The sequence below is a fragment of the Pan paniscus genome, chromosome 3 (assembly GCF_029289425.2).
Source record: "Pan paniscus chromosome 3, NHGRI_mPanPan1-v2.0_pri, whole genome shotgun sequence".
NCBI lineage: Eukaryota > Metazoa > Chordata > Mammalia > Primates > Hominidae > Pan > Pan paniscus.
In genome coordinates, this window is record NC_073252.2 from 60,496,369 (window position 1) to 60,511,954 (window position 15,586).

The window sequence follows — 15,586 nt, forward strand, 5'->3', positions numbered from 1 at the left end:
TATATTTATGTATTGTTTAAAGCACGTAACACTCTTCATGATTTTTCTCCTCCATGTTGTGATTGATTAAACTGGTACTGTTTACGTTCTATTTCTTCACTTAAAATCTAACTTCCAAAAGCTTTTAAGTGATAAATATCAAAACAATAATACTATACTTGATAGACTATTAGTACAAGACTTTACAAAAAGGTACATATAAACAGTCCTACTACGTATCTCAACGTTTGTAAACTACTGCTTATGTAATTCCTGTCTTCCAAGTAGCTGGCTAAATGATTTCTAAATAATTCTCCCAACTTAAAATGTCCTCATTGTGTTTTTCCTTGCAAAATTAAAGCACCATTTTCCACAGGTTTTATGGAGATACAAAGGAAAGAAACCAGCCACATTAGGAAACAATACTCAGCTCTTTGATTGGATACCCCAGAATGATCTTCTTGGTAAGACTGTGGGGAAAGAAAAGCTGTACAGTGGGACAATAGACAAGTTAAGTAACTGTTTAATAGCAAATAAACTCAATACATTTTTAATAATTTAAAATGTTATTTGACACTCAATTTTAAAGCAGATATAATTACATAATTGGCCATTAATTTTATAGACTCATGCTTCCTCTGGTTCACAAAAGAGCATTTTCAGTTAACATTAATCACACTTCAAGTTTCATTTTCAGTTCAGATATCATCTCCTCAGTAATATATTCCCAGAAAATGCAAATGCTGTTAATTACTGCTTTTCCTGGGATCACAGTTTTCTGACATTCCAATGCCCTATGTGATCTGCTTTTGTAGAAAACGTATCCTTCTTTAGAGAGTTATATTACAGCTTTTTGACCCCTTCTGTCTCTCAAATTCTGCTAATGTGTTATTATTACACACTCACTTCTCACTCCATCCTCAAATTAGGACATCCCAAAACCAAAGCTTTTATCACTCATGGTGGAACTAATGGGATCTACGAAGCTATTTACCACGGAGTCCCTATGGTGGGAGTTCCCATGTTTGCTGATCAGCCTGATAACATTGCTCACATGAAGGCCAAAGGAGCAGCTGTGGAAGTGAACCTAAACACAATGACAAGTGTGGATTTGCTTAGCGCTTTGAGAACAGTCATTAATGAACCTTCGTAAGTACTAAGGCTCCTAAAGACTTGCCTAACTTTAATTACGTTATTCATAATACCAGAAAATGTACATTATTTTATACTTCTGTAATTATTTTCCAATAACAACCATAACCTGACCAATATAAAAACTATTTTATTTGCCAAACTGCTAAAGTGATTTGCTGAAATCAGAAAAATAAGAAAATCCTAAGACTTCAAATATTGGCCGGGCGCAGTGGCTCAAGCTTGTAATCCTAGCACTTTGGGAGGCTGAGGCTGGCGGATCACAAGGTCCGGAGATCGAGACCATCCTGGCTAACACGGTGAAACCCTGTCTCTACTAAAAATACAAAAATTTAGCCGGGTATGATAGTGGGCGCCTGTAGTCCCAGCTACTCAGGAGGCTGAGGCAGGAGAATGGCGTGAACCCGGGAGGTGGAGGTTGCAGTGAGCCAAGATTGTGCCACTGCACTCCAGCCTGGGCAACAGAGCAAGACTCAGTCTCAAAAAAAAAAAAAAAAAAAAAAAAAGACTTCAAATATTATTTCAATATTTTTCAAAATGAAGAATGTTATGATTATATAAATTCTCATTTTTTCTGGATAATCTGCTTAATATTATAAACTAATTAGTAAGTATGTACATATTATAAACTAATCAGTAAATACAAAATTGAAATGATAATACGCTCAGTAATAATCATTCAGAAATAACTATTAACACTGAGTATATACCATTCGATACCTTTAATTAGTATATGTATACACACAGAGAGAAAAGATATAGGGTAGTGAATCATTTTTTAAATATTGATTTGTACTATGTGATATTTTAAATAAAATTTAAGTATAATTTTATCTGATTCAGCTTTTAGATTGAAATGAATCTATCAAATATATTGAGTTATGTATACATAGCTTAGTATATTATATATATAAGTCTATATATATAGCTTAGTAGATAGTGTGTGTGTATATATATTGTTTCTTATTTTTTTCTCTGAAAGATCTCACCAAAGTAATATGATATATGTATATGTAATTTTGAGTCTTTATTTTTGATGATGTGTTTTAATTTTAGCTACTTATAGTTGAACTCCTGCTTTGAAATGTATCTCTATTTCATTCCAAATTTATATTACTTATGTTGTAATTTTACTTTACCAATATTTATGTCATTTTTTTCTCACATTTACTCTGTTTCCTGTATTTTAAGGGACTCAGTGTTCACCGTTGAATTAGAGATTATTTATTCCAAAATATTTAGGATTTATTTCTTGACTGATTATCTCACATGGAATTTTCTTCCAACAAAGACTTGGATATTGAATTCTCTGAGATAATGTTTAGCAATATTCACTCACTGCTTTGTTATGAGAATGACTTTTATCTGAATACAATATATTTAGCTCTTGCTTTCTTTCCTTCAGACCTGTGGAAATATTACTTATGGCCTTCCAGTTTAAATTGTGCTATATGATTTCTGAGTCCTGCCTGACTATTTTATCTTTTTGCTTTCTTTTCAACTTGGAAAAAGAAATAGTTACTTTTTAAAATTCAGAAACTCAATTATGGTGTATTCTTACAAATTATTTTATATATTTTTCTTCAATTATACTGTGTCTTTACAACACTGTTAATCTAGGATAAAAAATTATCCAGTTTTTCTTTTCAGAAATTAATTTTTTTTGTATTATTTCTTTGAATGCCATTTATTTCCATTTTTTATCTTTACTTCTGGAGCACCAGTTTAGTCTTCCCTATGATAAAGTATTTTGGTATGTTTTCCTCTCTTATTTCCTGTCTAATTGTTCTAATCAATTTTTACTATTATTAATTCATTGAGATTGCCTCCAATAGTTCACGAATTAGTAAATTTATTATTTTTACCATGAGCATTGCTTGCTGTTTCTAATTTCTTTATTAATTCTTTCAACTGTCATTTTTAACAACTTGTATCATCAGCTCACCTATCTCCTTATCACTTCCTCTTGCTTTGTAAGTCAATTTTGATATCATATTCATTACCTTCCCGCTATTATTGTATTTTGAATCTCCTCTTCTTTGGATTATATGCAATACCTAAATGCATTTTTAGTTTCTCATTTATTTTTCAATATGTGTAAGTGGTTATCAGGCTGTTATTTTTCCTCGGTCTTGGTGTTTGCTCTGAATTTGTGTGGGTGCTTTAAACTTGCTTTATGTTGTATTGGACTTAATTGTTTTCATGTAGAGTCCAAGCTTGAAGAATAGCTTTAATATTTCATTCACTTTTCCTGAAGGCTGAGATTCAGGAGAGGAGAAGGTAAACTCGGATGGAATTTAGTGCTTTTTCTTAATGGAAGTAACCTGCTTAAAAACATCTATTCAGTGCCCTTTGCCAGGCATTTTAGACACGAGGGCCAATGTATTCATTTCAAAAAAGAAAGACACTCAACAGTTGGTTTAGATTCATACCAAGACTCAGCCCTGGTTGTCCACTTTTGCTCCCCATCCACATTCCAATTAATTGACTTTTATTAATACGTACATGTTGTATAAGTCATAATTTTAGAAATCATAATTCATGAGCTAAGTGGTGGGTTAGGAGCTTCAGCAAGGCTCAGTATGATCTTTTTTTGACTTTAATGACTAGTCAATTAGACTATTACAAAGTTGTTAGTTGCTGACAATTTTGTTCATTTTATTAATTATCAGTGTAGGTACAGTCTGTGATTCTCTTTAACTCTAATGCTTAAAATGATGGTTAAATTTTATTATTGACTTGAAAACTGTAAACCAAAAATAAAAATTCTAAGCCTCTCACCCAACTATCCAAATGGACTTCCTCCTCAGCCAGAGGAAGTTAAAATTTAACCTGAGAGTCTGTTTCAGGCCATGATGGGAAATGAGGGTCAAATATGCCTCAGAATACCTCTCTGGCATTAGCATCAACACAGACTTTAAGTCTGATAAGAAACATTTCACAACCTATTCTCTCTGAAGCCTACTACCTGAAGGCTTCCTCTGCAAATAAGGACTTGGATCTCCACAATCCTTTATCTTAACCCAGGCATTCCTTCCCTTTGATCCCAGGTCTTTAGAGAAACTCAACCAATTGTCAACCAGAATATGTTTAAATTTACCTATAGCCTGGATGCACCCCCACTTCAAGTTGTCCCACCTTTCTAAACCAAACCAATGTATTTCTTAAATGTATTTGATTAATGTCTTATGCCTTCCTAAAATGTAAAAACCAAGCTGCACCCCAGCCACCTTGGGCACATATACTCAGGACTTCCTGAGGGCTTTATCATGGGCCATGGTCACTCATATTTTGCTACAAATAAATATCTTTAAATATTTTAGATTTTGATTCATTTCCTTGACAAAACTATTGATGCAAAAAAATGAGAACTATAAATACTGTTAGAAATTTCTAAATAAATGCCTAAAAATTATTTAATTTAAAGTAACTTCACTTTAACCCTAAACCAAATACCACCTCTGGGAACACAAGGTATAGTGTAGAGTATATATATGGATGTGTTTGTACTCCATTCTGTTATTCATTAAAGCAATTAATAAACATTAACAATTACATTTGAGTAGACCATTGTAATTTAATTATTCAGAATATTTTAACATATCAGTCATAAAACATTAGTGTATAATAAAACATGAAATAATAAATTGATGAGCATGGTCTTTGTCCCACATCATTTATAGGAAAACATGCTTTCTTCTTCTTATTTTTTGATTCACATGTACAAATTTATTTATTGCCTAAAGTATATTAGGATGATCCATGTGAAATTACTTACTTATATTCTTTTTCACTAGACAGACAGACACACAAACACACACACACACACACACTCAACACATGTAAACTACTCCTGCTGCTGAATCTAGTTGTACCATGTTCTCTTGTAAATGATGACCATGTTCCCCATTCCCCAGTCCTAACAATGTCCTGCCAACACTGGGACATCTCTACACAAACCATTTACCTTCGCTCATCTTCATGAATCCAGGCTGGAACTTTTATTCCAGACACAAACCAAAATGAAACCTAGTAATTTTGGTTTAACAACTAGGGAAACTGCAAGTGAAGACACAGTTTGCCTTTTAAATATGTAGATATCCACCCAATATTGTTTGAGAAGCCATTAGAACTGTTATCTCTGTTACTATCTCTATTGTGATGGCAAGTTGATTTAGAGCTCTAATTCTAGGGAGATGTTTCAATTGAAACATCAAAGTTCATGTACTTGGATATGCCACTTCTTAAATCACCAGAGTATTTTTGTTCAGTCTTCACGTTACAGATACAGACACTGTCCTTTTCGTCACAAACATACAGATGTGTGCCACAAAGTAATTATCACAATGCCTACATCTTAGAACTGTAAAATTACTCACTAATGCTGACTGCCAATTTCCTTTGTCTGTCATATGAACTAGCCACACACTAGAGGATATGTTTATGTATGTCTTAAATGATTTTTATCCCACAGTATTAGGTTATGTACCATCTTGGTATTGGAACCATCCTACAGTATAGCTCACACAGTATCAAAATTATTTTTGGAAAAATTATGCTAAACATCTATATTTACAACTGGCTTACTCTACTTTTTTATGTCTACATTTGATCATACTGTGTTAAGCATATATTTCATCCATATCTTCCTTTTTGTAACTCTTAAAATCCTATACAACTAGCAAAGTTCATGCAAGAATATTTTCTCAACCTAACTATGGCCTTAAACTTGTAGAGCAAAAGTGTATCACATATTTATCTTCAATGAAAATAAAAACAAAAATTATCTAATTTCTGCCTATTTATTTGTCTTCTAGTTATAAAGAGAATGCTATGAGGTTATCAAGAATTCACCATGATCAACCTGTAAAGCCCCTGGATCGAGCAGTCTTCTGGATCGAGTTTGTCATGCGCCACAAAGGAGCCAAGCACCTTCGGGTTGCAGCCCACAACCTCACCTGGTTCCAGTACCACTCTTTGGATGTAATTGGGTTCTTGCTGGTCTGTGTGACAACGGCTATATTTTTGGTCATACAATGTTGTTTGTTTTCCTGTCAAAAATTTGGTAAGATAGGAAAGAAGAAAAAAAGAGAATAGGTCAAGAAAAAGAGGAAATATATATATTTTTAAGTTTGGCAAAATCCTGAGTAGTGTAGTCCTATTAATTCCAGACAAAAGGAGTTTAACAAAAACGCATCTCCCATCCTGTTTCCAAATTTTCTATTTCTCTACCTGCGATAAGCCTACTGATAAAGCCTTGATTTTGGCATGATTATTATTAACTTGTGAGTTATAGTCTTCTATTTTTCCTTTGTCTCTCCCTGCTGACTATACCCTCTTCCTTTCACTTTTCTGACACAAGGATACTACCTAATTTTAAATATGTTCTATTCATAGTATCAAATTATTTTATAGTTAACCTTAATTAATGATTAACAATATGCGGAATCCTGGTAATGCATACAGTGTAGATGGAATTTGATAGGTGTAAGGAAGAGTCAAATTCACAAATTTCCATATACCAAACAAATCAGGGAGCCACCATAGGAGAGTAGTGTGTTATGAGAAAGGTAATGATTTCCTTTTTTAATAAAAACAAACTCTTCTGCTTGCTCAATGTTTCAGGAGTTAGAGAATGAATTTTAAGTGTGACATGCGTCCCTATTAAATGTCTACAAAATTTTCATTAAGCATATCTAGAAAATCAAGGCATAACTTGCCTGCCTTTCTTCAACATATATTCTTATATAACCTGTAGTGGAAGATTTGGGTACTATCTTTAATAAATCAATCAATCGACTCTTTTATTTCAAGGAGAAAGTTCTATGTTATATGTGGAAGGTGAACAGATCATATTTAGAGGACATAACACTTAGAAATCTAGAAAATAATGATCACTTTTATAAAATTTTTAGTTAACTGTACAAATAATTACATGAAACATCAATTATGCTTAAAAATCACTAATGTTCATAATATATAATCACTATTTGTAATCAAAAGTTTAATTTTATGCCAAAAAATAAAAAATGCTTACTTGGAATTTGATAGCATTGCATTATTTTTGTCTTTATCTTCCACAAATTTAAATTTATCAATTAATTGTTATGCTATGTATATAAAAGACTAAGAGCTTCACCAAGGATATGGCATAATAAATGTTTATCAACGGAAAGCACTAGTTGAAGGCAAATACTTTTACTTGATTCAACCTTGCATTAATTTAATAAATATATTAAAGATTTTGCTTTCTTTACCCTTTATAAATTTAATGATATTTCTAGCTGAAGTGTTAATTTCAATATTTGAAATTGAGAAGATAAATTACATTCCTTGCCTTAGTAACATTTTTGAAATTCTTCTTTCTTTCACTGTTTCTTTTTTCAATTTTATGTTAAGTTCCAGGATACATGTGCAAGTTTGTTACATAGTAAACGTGTGCCATGGTGGTTTGCTGCACCTATCTGCCCGTCACCTAGGTATTAACCTTAGCATACATTAGCTACAGGCATATAGCTAGGCATATACTCAATTTTAATAGTTTGTAAAATCTAGAAATATAGCCAAACATAGAGTCAACTGATATTTGACAAGAATGCAAAACTATACAATGGAGAAAAAACAATATGTTTAACAAATACCAATGGGCAAACTGATTATCAATATTCAAAAGAATAAAATTGAACCCCTTACCTCATGCCATATATAAAAATGGACTCAAAATAGATTAAAAAAAAACCTAAATGTAAGATCAAGAACTATAAAACTCTCAGCAGGAAGAATATGGGTATAGCTTTCTTTCTAACCCTGAATTTTGCAAGGTTTTTAGATATGACACCAAAAGCAGAAGCAATCAAATTAAAATTGATAAATTGGACTTCACTGAAATCAAAATTTTTGTACATCCAAACACCAGCACTAAAGTCTGAAGAGAAACCAGACTTTGGAGGATATAGTTGCAAATTACATATATGGTAAATGACTTGTGTAAGACATTTGTAAAGAAAGCTTACAGCTCAATGATGAAAAAAATGACCCAATCCAAAAATGTGCATAAGATCTGAACAGGCATTTCTCTAAGGAATATGTAAATGTCCAATGAGGACAAATGAGCAAATGTAATGTCCAATAAGAACAAATGAAAAAATGCTCGGCATCATTAAGTTCAACATTATTGCAGGAAAATGTAAGTAAAAACCACAATGAGATACCACTTCACCCTCGCTAACATGGCTATTATCAAAAAGATAAGTAATTAAAAGTGTTGGCAAGGATGTGGAGAATTTGGAATCTTCATACTTTGCTTGTGTGTATCAAAAATTATTCAGGCACTTTGAAACAATCTGCCAGTTTATTAAAAGTTTAAACACAGAGTTACAATATGACCCAGCAATTCTACCTCTAGTAATATACCAGAGACAAATGGCAATAGGTGTATACAAAATTAATACTTGCATGTTGATAAACAACGTCTTAACCAAAACTGGAAGGAAAACTACAGTTCATCACTGATAAATGAATAAACAATATGTTGTAGAATATTATTTGGCAATAAAAATAATAAAGTCTTGATGCATGCTATACCATTAATTAAACTTTTTAAAACATTATACTAAGTATAGATGCCAAACAACAAAGATCCTTCATATAACAATATGTCCCTTCATATGAAATGCTCTTAATAGGAAAATTGATAGAGATAAAAAATAAGTTAGTGTTTGCCTAAAATGCAGGATAAGGAATAGCTAAGGGTGCAGTGTTTCTTTTGGTGGGTGATAAAATACTCTAAATCTTGTTGTTCCCGTTGTTGAAACATTCTATGAATATATGAGGAACCACTGAATTGTATATTAAAAACTTTTTTTTGGAAGACAGTATTGCAATTTCCACTCTTTGCAGCCTCAACCTCCTGGACTCATGTCATCCTCCCTCCTCAGCTTCCCAAGTAGCTGGGACTGCATGTGCACACCACCACAGCCAGCTAATTGTTCGTTTTGTTTTTTTGTTTGTTTGTTTTTTTTTTGTAGAGACGAGGATTCACTGTGTTGCCCATGTTGATATCAAACCTCTGGGTTTAAGCGACCCACCTTCCTGGGTTTCACAAAGTACTGGGATTACAGACATGAGCCATTGCACCCAGCCATTGAATTGTACACTTTAAATTGATAAATGTGTGATTTGTATGTGTACAAATTTTTTACACACAAAAGTATCTTGAACCGTGACATCTAAGAAATGGTAATTCAGCTGTATAATTACTTTATCTCCAGTTCTGTGTCAAGGGGACTGCAGACCAAGAAGTCTCCATTTCTCACTGTACTTGACACGTCACAAACCTCTTACATGACTTAGGTGTCTAGAACACACAAGTTCAACTCTTACTGGGGAGTAAAACACTTGTAATTTTAAAAGACACAGTAACACACACTTGTAAGCATGAGGCCATCTACCTTTTCTTGATCCATTTGCCATCCAGAAACTGTGATTGTTCATATAATGTATTTACTTTGACATTGCTATGGTTGGAATGTGTCCTTTCCAAAATTCAGGTGTTGCCAATGTGACAGATTATGAGGAGGGGCCTCTAAGAGGTGATATTGCCTTCTTCGTGAATGGGATGAAGGTCTTTATAAAAGAGGCTTCAAGCAGCATTCAGCAGGCTTGCTTTTCTGCTACTTGAAGATACAGAAGTGGTCACTTTTGCCATTCCACTTCCACCGTGTGAGGATGCAGCAAGAAGGCTTTCCCTAGATACCAGCATCTTGATCTTTAACTTGCCAGCCTCCAGAACTGTGGGAAAACAATTTCTGTTCTTGGTAAATTATCCAGTCTCAGGTATCTTGTTATAACAGCAAGGCTGGGTAAGCCAGATGTGTTGGAGTTTTATTTTAAATTCTTGATGATTTCTCCTTAGTTAGAAGCAACAGATGCATAGAGAAATAAGCATTGCATTTAACTAGAATGTCTATGAAATGAACTTCAGTTTTGCTTCCCCTACAGTTGAGTTGTTACTTTACGTAGAGGAGTTGTGGAAAGGTGCTGGTAAAATGTAGACATTGGATCAATATGAAGTGAATTGAGAACTGGATGAACTCACTTCATATGAAGTGGGTATTGAATAAACTTGTCTAGAGAGATCATGAGATGACTGTTCTAGACCTTTGTCTTCCATTTTCCTTGATCTCAGTAGACTATCTAGTATTAAATTTGAACTTTTTTATGCATATTGCACTAAAGATGGATTGTAGAATTTTTTGACAGGATAGATCAATGCATAAAAGATGTACCCAAAGATACATTTTGGACAGATATTGCACCACTGCAAAACAGTTACAGGGATATTGTGATTGTTATGAAAATCTTTCTAAAAATTTGGTTTTGAACAATAAACTTAAAAAGAAAACCTACAAAAGTTGAGGTTTGATGTCATTCTTTCACATGCCAGTGGTCTCAGTGGTGAGCTGCTGACTGAGCTACTAAAGCATCCTTTTTTTTCACAGTTTCTGCTTCTTTCCTGACTACATACTGGAGAAGTATAGTGGAGGACTTCAATTACCTCCTTCCTACATGCATGTTGTTCTGTCATAATTTTTATAATCAAATAACATAAATGGAGAACTGTGTGCATGTGTGTGTGTGTGTGTGTGTGTGTGTGTGTGTGTGTGTGTGTTTTGACTTTTGGTTTCAAACAATCAATAAGAAATGAGATCAGTTTTAAAATGTGCCATCAGAACCTGATGTGGTGGCCCACGCCTGTGGTCTCAGCACTTTAGGAGGCTGAGGTGGGTGGATCTTTTCAGGTCAAGAGTTTGAGACCAGCCTGGCCAGCAACCATGTCTCAACTAAAAATGCAAAATTGGCTGGGCGTGGTGGCACATGCCTGTAGTTCCAGCTACTCGGGAGGGCTGCCTCCTCTTGAACCTGGGGGGCAGAGGTTGCAGTGGGCCAGGATCGCGCCACTACACTCCAGCCTGGGCAACAGAGAAAGACTCCATCTCGGAAAAAAAAAAAAGTAAAAATGTGCCATCAAGTTAGAAGTTTTAAATTCATGGTACAAGCATTGCCATAGATGTCCCTGAAAGAAACACACAGATGACTTCTTTTTTGAGACAAGATCTGTGTTGCACAGGCTGGAGTGTGGTGGCGTGAGCATAGCTCACTGCAACCTCGACCTCCCAGCCAGTCTCAAGAGATCCACCTGCTTCAGAATTTCATGTGGTTGGGACCACAGGCATGTGCCACCATGACCAGCTTTTTTTTTTTTTTTTTTTTTACTTTTGTAGAGAGTAGGGGGAATCTAACTTTGTTGCCAGGTTGGTCTCGAACTCCTGGGCTCAACCGATTTGCCCACCTTGGTGCCCAAAGTGCTCGGGTTACAGGTGTGAGCTTTTTTTTTTTTTTTTTTTTTTAAGAGACAGTCTTACTTCATTCTGTCACACAGGCTGGAATGACTTTCTAAAACTGCAGAAAGCAGAACATATTCCTTGCTGTTTATAATACTGTGGTCATACCAAAGGGAAAGAGTATTCCTCCTTAAATAAAATTACAAATAAAAAATTTATGTTTTACTCTTACTCGTAAAAGGTATTGTAGAATACAAAACGTTTTTCACACTGGTTTTGTCTTTGGCTTTTATAATCCACACTTCACAAGAAAAAAATGCATTTAACTTTTAAGAGTAACTTAGTCAAAAAGTATAACCTTGCTTTGCCTTGCATAACCTCTAACTATTGCACATGATGTTTTGTTCTTCCCCTTTGTCCAGTATTTTCTACATGGTCAACAGTTTAAATATTTAAGCTTGCACTGAGAAACCTTGCCACATTTCAGAAGTTTTGTTTTGCTTTTGGTGGAGAGCACCTGATCTCGACTTTATAGCCAATGTATTTACTCTAAATTACACTTTTATAGATACAAGGTAAAGTGTAGCTGGGTGAAGGCACTCAGGAGCCATAAAATGTGGTCAACTACAATAAATGAAAATATAAGCCAAACAAAGTATTCACACTTTCATTTTTCTAATAAGGAATTTAAGATACATAGTAAAAGTTTAATGCTTGGAAGAGACACAAATTCACGGTGATAAAAATATTAATTAGAAGACACATAACATGCCTCAAGTATATCGACACTTGACTCCACAAACAAGGCATAACCATGAAAACAACACTCCCTTTATTTTGGGCTCCCAAAATCAAAAGTAAGATTAGAACTAACATATTTAATCTATCACAGATATTTAGTATACTCCATGAGCTAACATTTTCTTTAAAAAAAAACACTAATATTGTACAATGTTTCTATAGCTGTTGAAAATTTTAGCCTCAATTTAAAACATGACCTGCATGACAGGCTATAAATTGTCAATAGTTCTGTTTCTTTGGAAAAGTACAGTTGTGACATTTAATCATTTTAGCAGATAGCTAAAAGGGAAAAATAAGGAAAAATATACACTGGACCTGCAGTTAAGTTTTTGACAATGCCAAGGATCAAAGACAGACAAAACAACAGTTGTTGAAGATGAAAAGGTATTGCATTGGTCTTAATAGAGATGTTGCCATCTCTGGGTAAGGATGCTGACTGAGTCTGTTCTGTTTCTTCACCTCTATGTGTCTTCTCTTCTGTGACAGACCTCCAAGAAACAAGATTCATGTAGTCAGCCACACAAGGTCCATTTGACCTTTCTCATTCTTCTCTAGTCTCTTGCCTGTGACTTTTGTTAAAAATGCTCAGTTCACAATATTAGCTGCCTGCTTCTGATGGGTAGGAGGTATATAATCAAAATACTCCCACCAAAGCACTCTATGGTCTAGACATGATACTTAAAATTTAATTTTCAGCATTCCTCAACAAGGATAGCTTGAGGTAATAGGAGATATTTTGGTAAGTGAAAATGATTCCTGCTTGGAGCACAGCTTACTGAACTCAAGATTTCATTTCTTTGAGTATTAGACAGTTCTCAATAAATTGATGTATACTGAGAAATGATTCTAAAGAAGTTAGTGATATCCTGTTTAGGAATAGATTTAGAAAACTGAAGTTACTTTCCAGCTCTACAATTCTGTATTAGGAAAAATAGGGAAATGATAAAGTGCCTCTATATTGCAATCTAGTGAGTCTCTGGGGGATGACTGTCTACCTGCATAGTAGTTGAGGAGCAAGACAAGCTTCCAAACACACGAAAATCAACTTGAAATAACATCAAATTCAGCCTGGGCAATATATTGAGACCCCATATCTACAAAAAATTAGCCAGGACTGTGGCACACGCCAGTAGTCCCAACTACTTGGGAGGTTGAGGCAGGAGGATAGCTTGAGCCTGAGAGGCCAAGGCTGCAGCAAGGTGCAGCCACTGCACTCCAATCTGGGCAACAGAGAGAGACCCTGTCTCAACAAAATCAAACAAAAACTTCGAATGCATTCCATATTCAGGTTCTGTAACAGTGACATGTCTACTGAATTACTTTTATTTCTTTTAGGAATGTCTATATCTATGGATTGTCACTATTAAAAAAAGAACTGTGAGCTTGACAAAGGGAGTAAAATCATACTTTGTTTAAAAAAAAGGAAATGGGATTCGTTTTACAGTGAAGAACTATGTAAGTTTTTAATTGGTATTATGAAGTCCTACCTTTCCTTATGCCTTTTAAGGTAAGTTTATATAAATATAAAATCAAAAAACTGTGTGTTTTATAGGTGAAACGATAAAATTCAAAGATAAAATGATCAATAATCTTACGAATATGGTGGAAAAGCTGCACCAAAAGTTATAGGATCAGCTAGAAACCTGTGGCCATCACTTATACAGGACACTGTAGGAAGTCATACAACTATGAATTAATGAATTGCAAATGTATTCAGGCAATTAGATATACATTTTACCATACATTCATTTTTATCTTATAAAAACCCAGCAGACATCTTCCTAATATCTTGATAAACAAATACATAGATTGATGAGGCACACATATATTTCTAGCACAGTTGTGTAGCATTGAGGAAATTGCCTTTTCTTGTATAGATCAGTTTCCTTATTTAAAATGAAAATATTTATTTCATATTACTTAAAGGATGCTTCACAGGTGAGAAATACATTATCTTTTTCTCCAGATGCAAAAAAATCCTATACTTTGAGGTTTTTAATATTTATACATTTCTTTATTAAGTCCTCACAAGTCTGTTTTAAAGACATAAAATCCTGTTAAAGTTTGGACATACATGTAATTAGTCTTTACTTTTTAAAATCTATTTTTCTCCATTTAAAAACTCAGCCAAAACTAAGGGTGAGCACAAATCTTTATTTCCATAATTTCTGAAAAAATTCCAACTGATATTTGCAAATATTTCTATAAACAATATTCTTCAGTTATTAACATAACTAAAAGCAGTACATTCACTTGAGACACTTGAGCAGACATTCTCTCAAAAACATCACATTCACTTGAAAAGTCAATGTTCAGGAACCAGTTTGCTAAATAGTAGAAACTAAATAGTAGAAAATAAAATCCTGGGAAACCTGTTTCCATGGATATGTTAAGATTACTTGATTCTGGAGCTAAAATAGTTGTTTACATTTATATCTTTAGATAGAAAACAAATACATATTCAATTTTATAGTGGGTTATTTTAATGACTAGGTGATGTTAGAGACATAGTCTCCTGTCACTTTGCCTTTCATATATATGTGTGTGTATTTGTGTGTATACATATACTATATAACACAAATTATTCACACAAATTATATTATGTCCAAATTAGTATAACTGTTTCATTAATGCACAGACACTGTGTAAAGCATTGCCTGTATTATTCCAACTTATTTTGGAAAATTACACAGTCTATTCACATGATAATTATCTCATTATCCTGTCTTTTACTCAATCAGGGAGACCCACTACATTGTCTAAGACAATGGGGAAACAGAAATATGGCTAATTAGAACCTCATAGTATTTAGTATTTTCTCTCCCAAACTCATCAAGCTTTGATTTTGTTAAAGGACCCTACTGAAAATCTGCTAACCCCCTGTCTAAAATAACTATCATTATCATTATAGAATAAAGTGAGATGCCTGTGAAACATTAAGAATAGGGTCACTGAAACTAAGGAATTCATTACTCAACACAGAAGACAGTATAAATCATTTCCTCAAAAACTCTTTATAAAGTGACTAAAATGCACCAGAGGTAAGTGCTGGATTTGCAGAGAAAGAAATTTAGGGACATTTTCTAGTCTCATAGACTTTAAAATCTATTTGGAATTGTAGAATAAAAAGCATGTCATAAAATGTGTATAAAATGTTTTAAAAAGAAAGGACCACAGGGCTTGGAGAACATTCAGTAGGGATAATAGTAGGTATACCAGCAACACTGATAATAAAAGTGAGACCTGAATGATTTGCAGAAATAGGTCAAGTGAGAGGAAGATACAAAATGAAAGCAGGTAGAAGAGTAATG

The 15,586-nt window shown here is 33.9% G+C and overlaps 1 protein-coding gene across 2 annotated transcripts in view; it reads left to right on the forward strand.

The window, feature by feature from the left end:
• LOC100973813 (UDP-glucuronosyltransferase 2A1) overlaps positions 1 to 7,179 on the forward strand; it is a 60,151-nt gene extending 52,972 nt beyond the window's left edge. For both annotated transcript variants that reach the window (XM_008961161.4, XM_055111459.2), the window contains 3 exons: positions 356 to 443; positions 909 to 1,128; positions 5,949 to 7,179. In XM_008961161.4, the coding sequence (XP_008959409.3) occupies positions 356 to 443; positions 909 to 1,128; positions 5,949 to 6,228 (588 nt within the window). In that variant the 3' untranslated portion in view covers positions 6,229 to 7,179. The remainder of the gene's footprint in view (positions 1 to 355; positions 444 to 908; positions 1,129 to 5,948) is intronic.
• Positions 7,180 to 15,586: the final 8,407 nt, after the last annotated feature.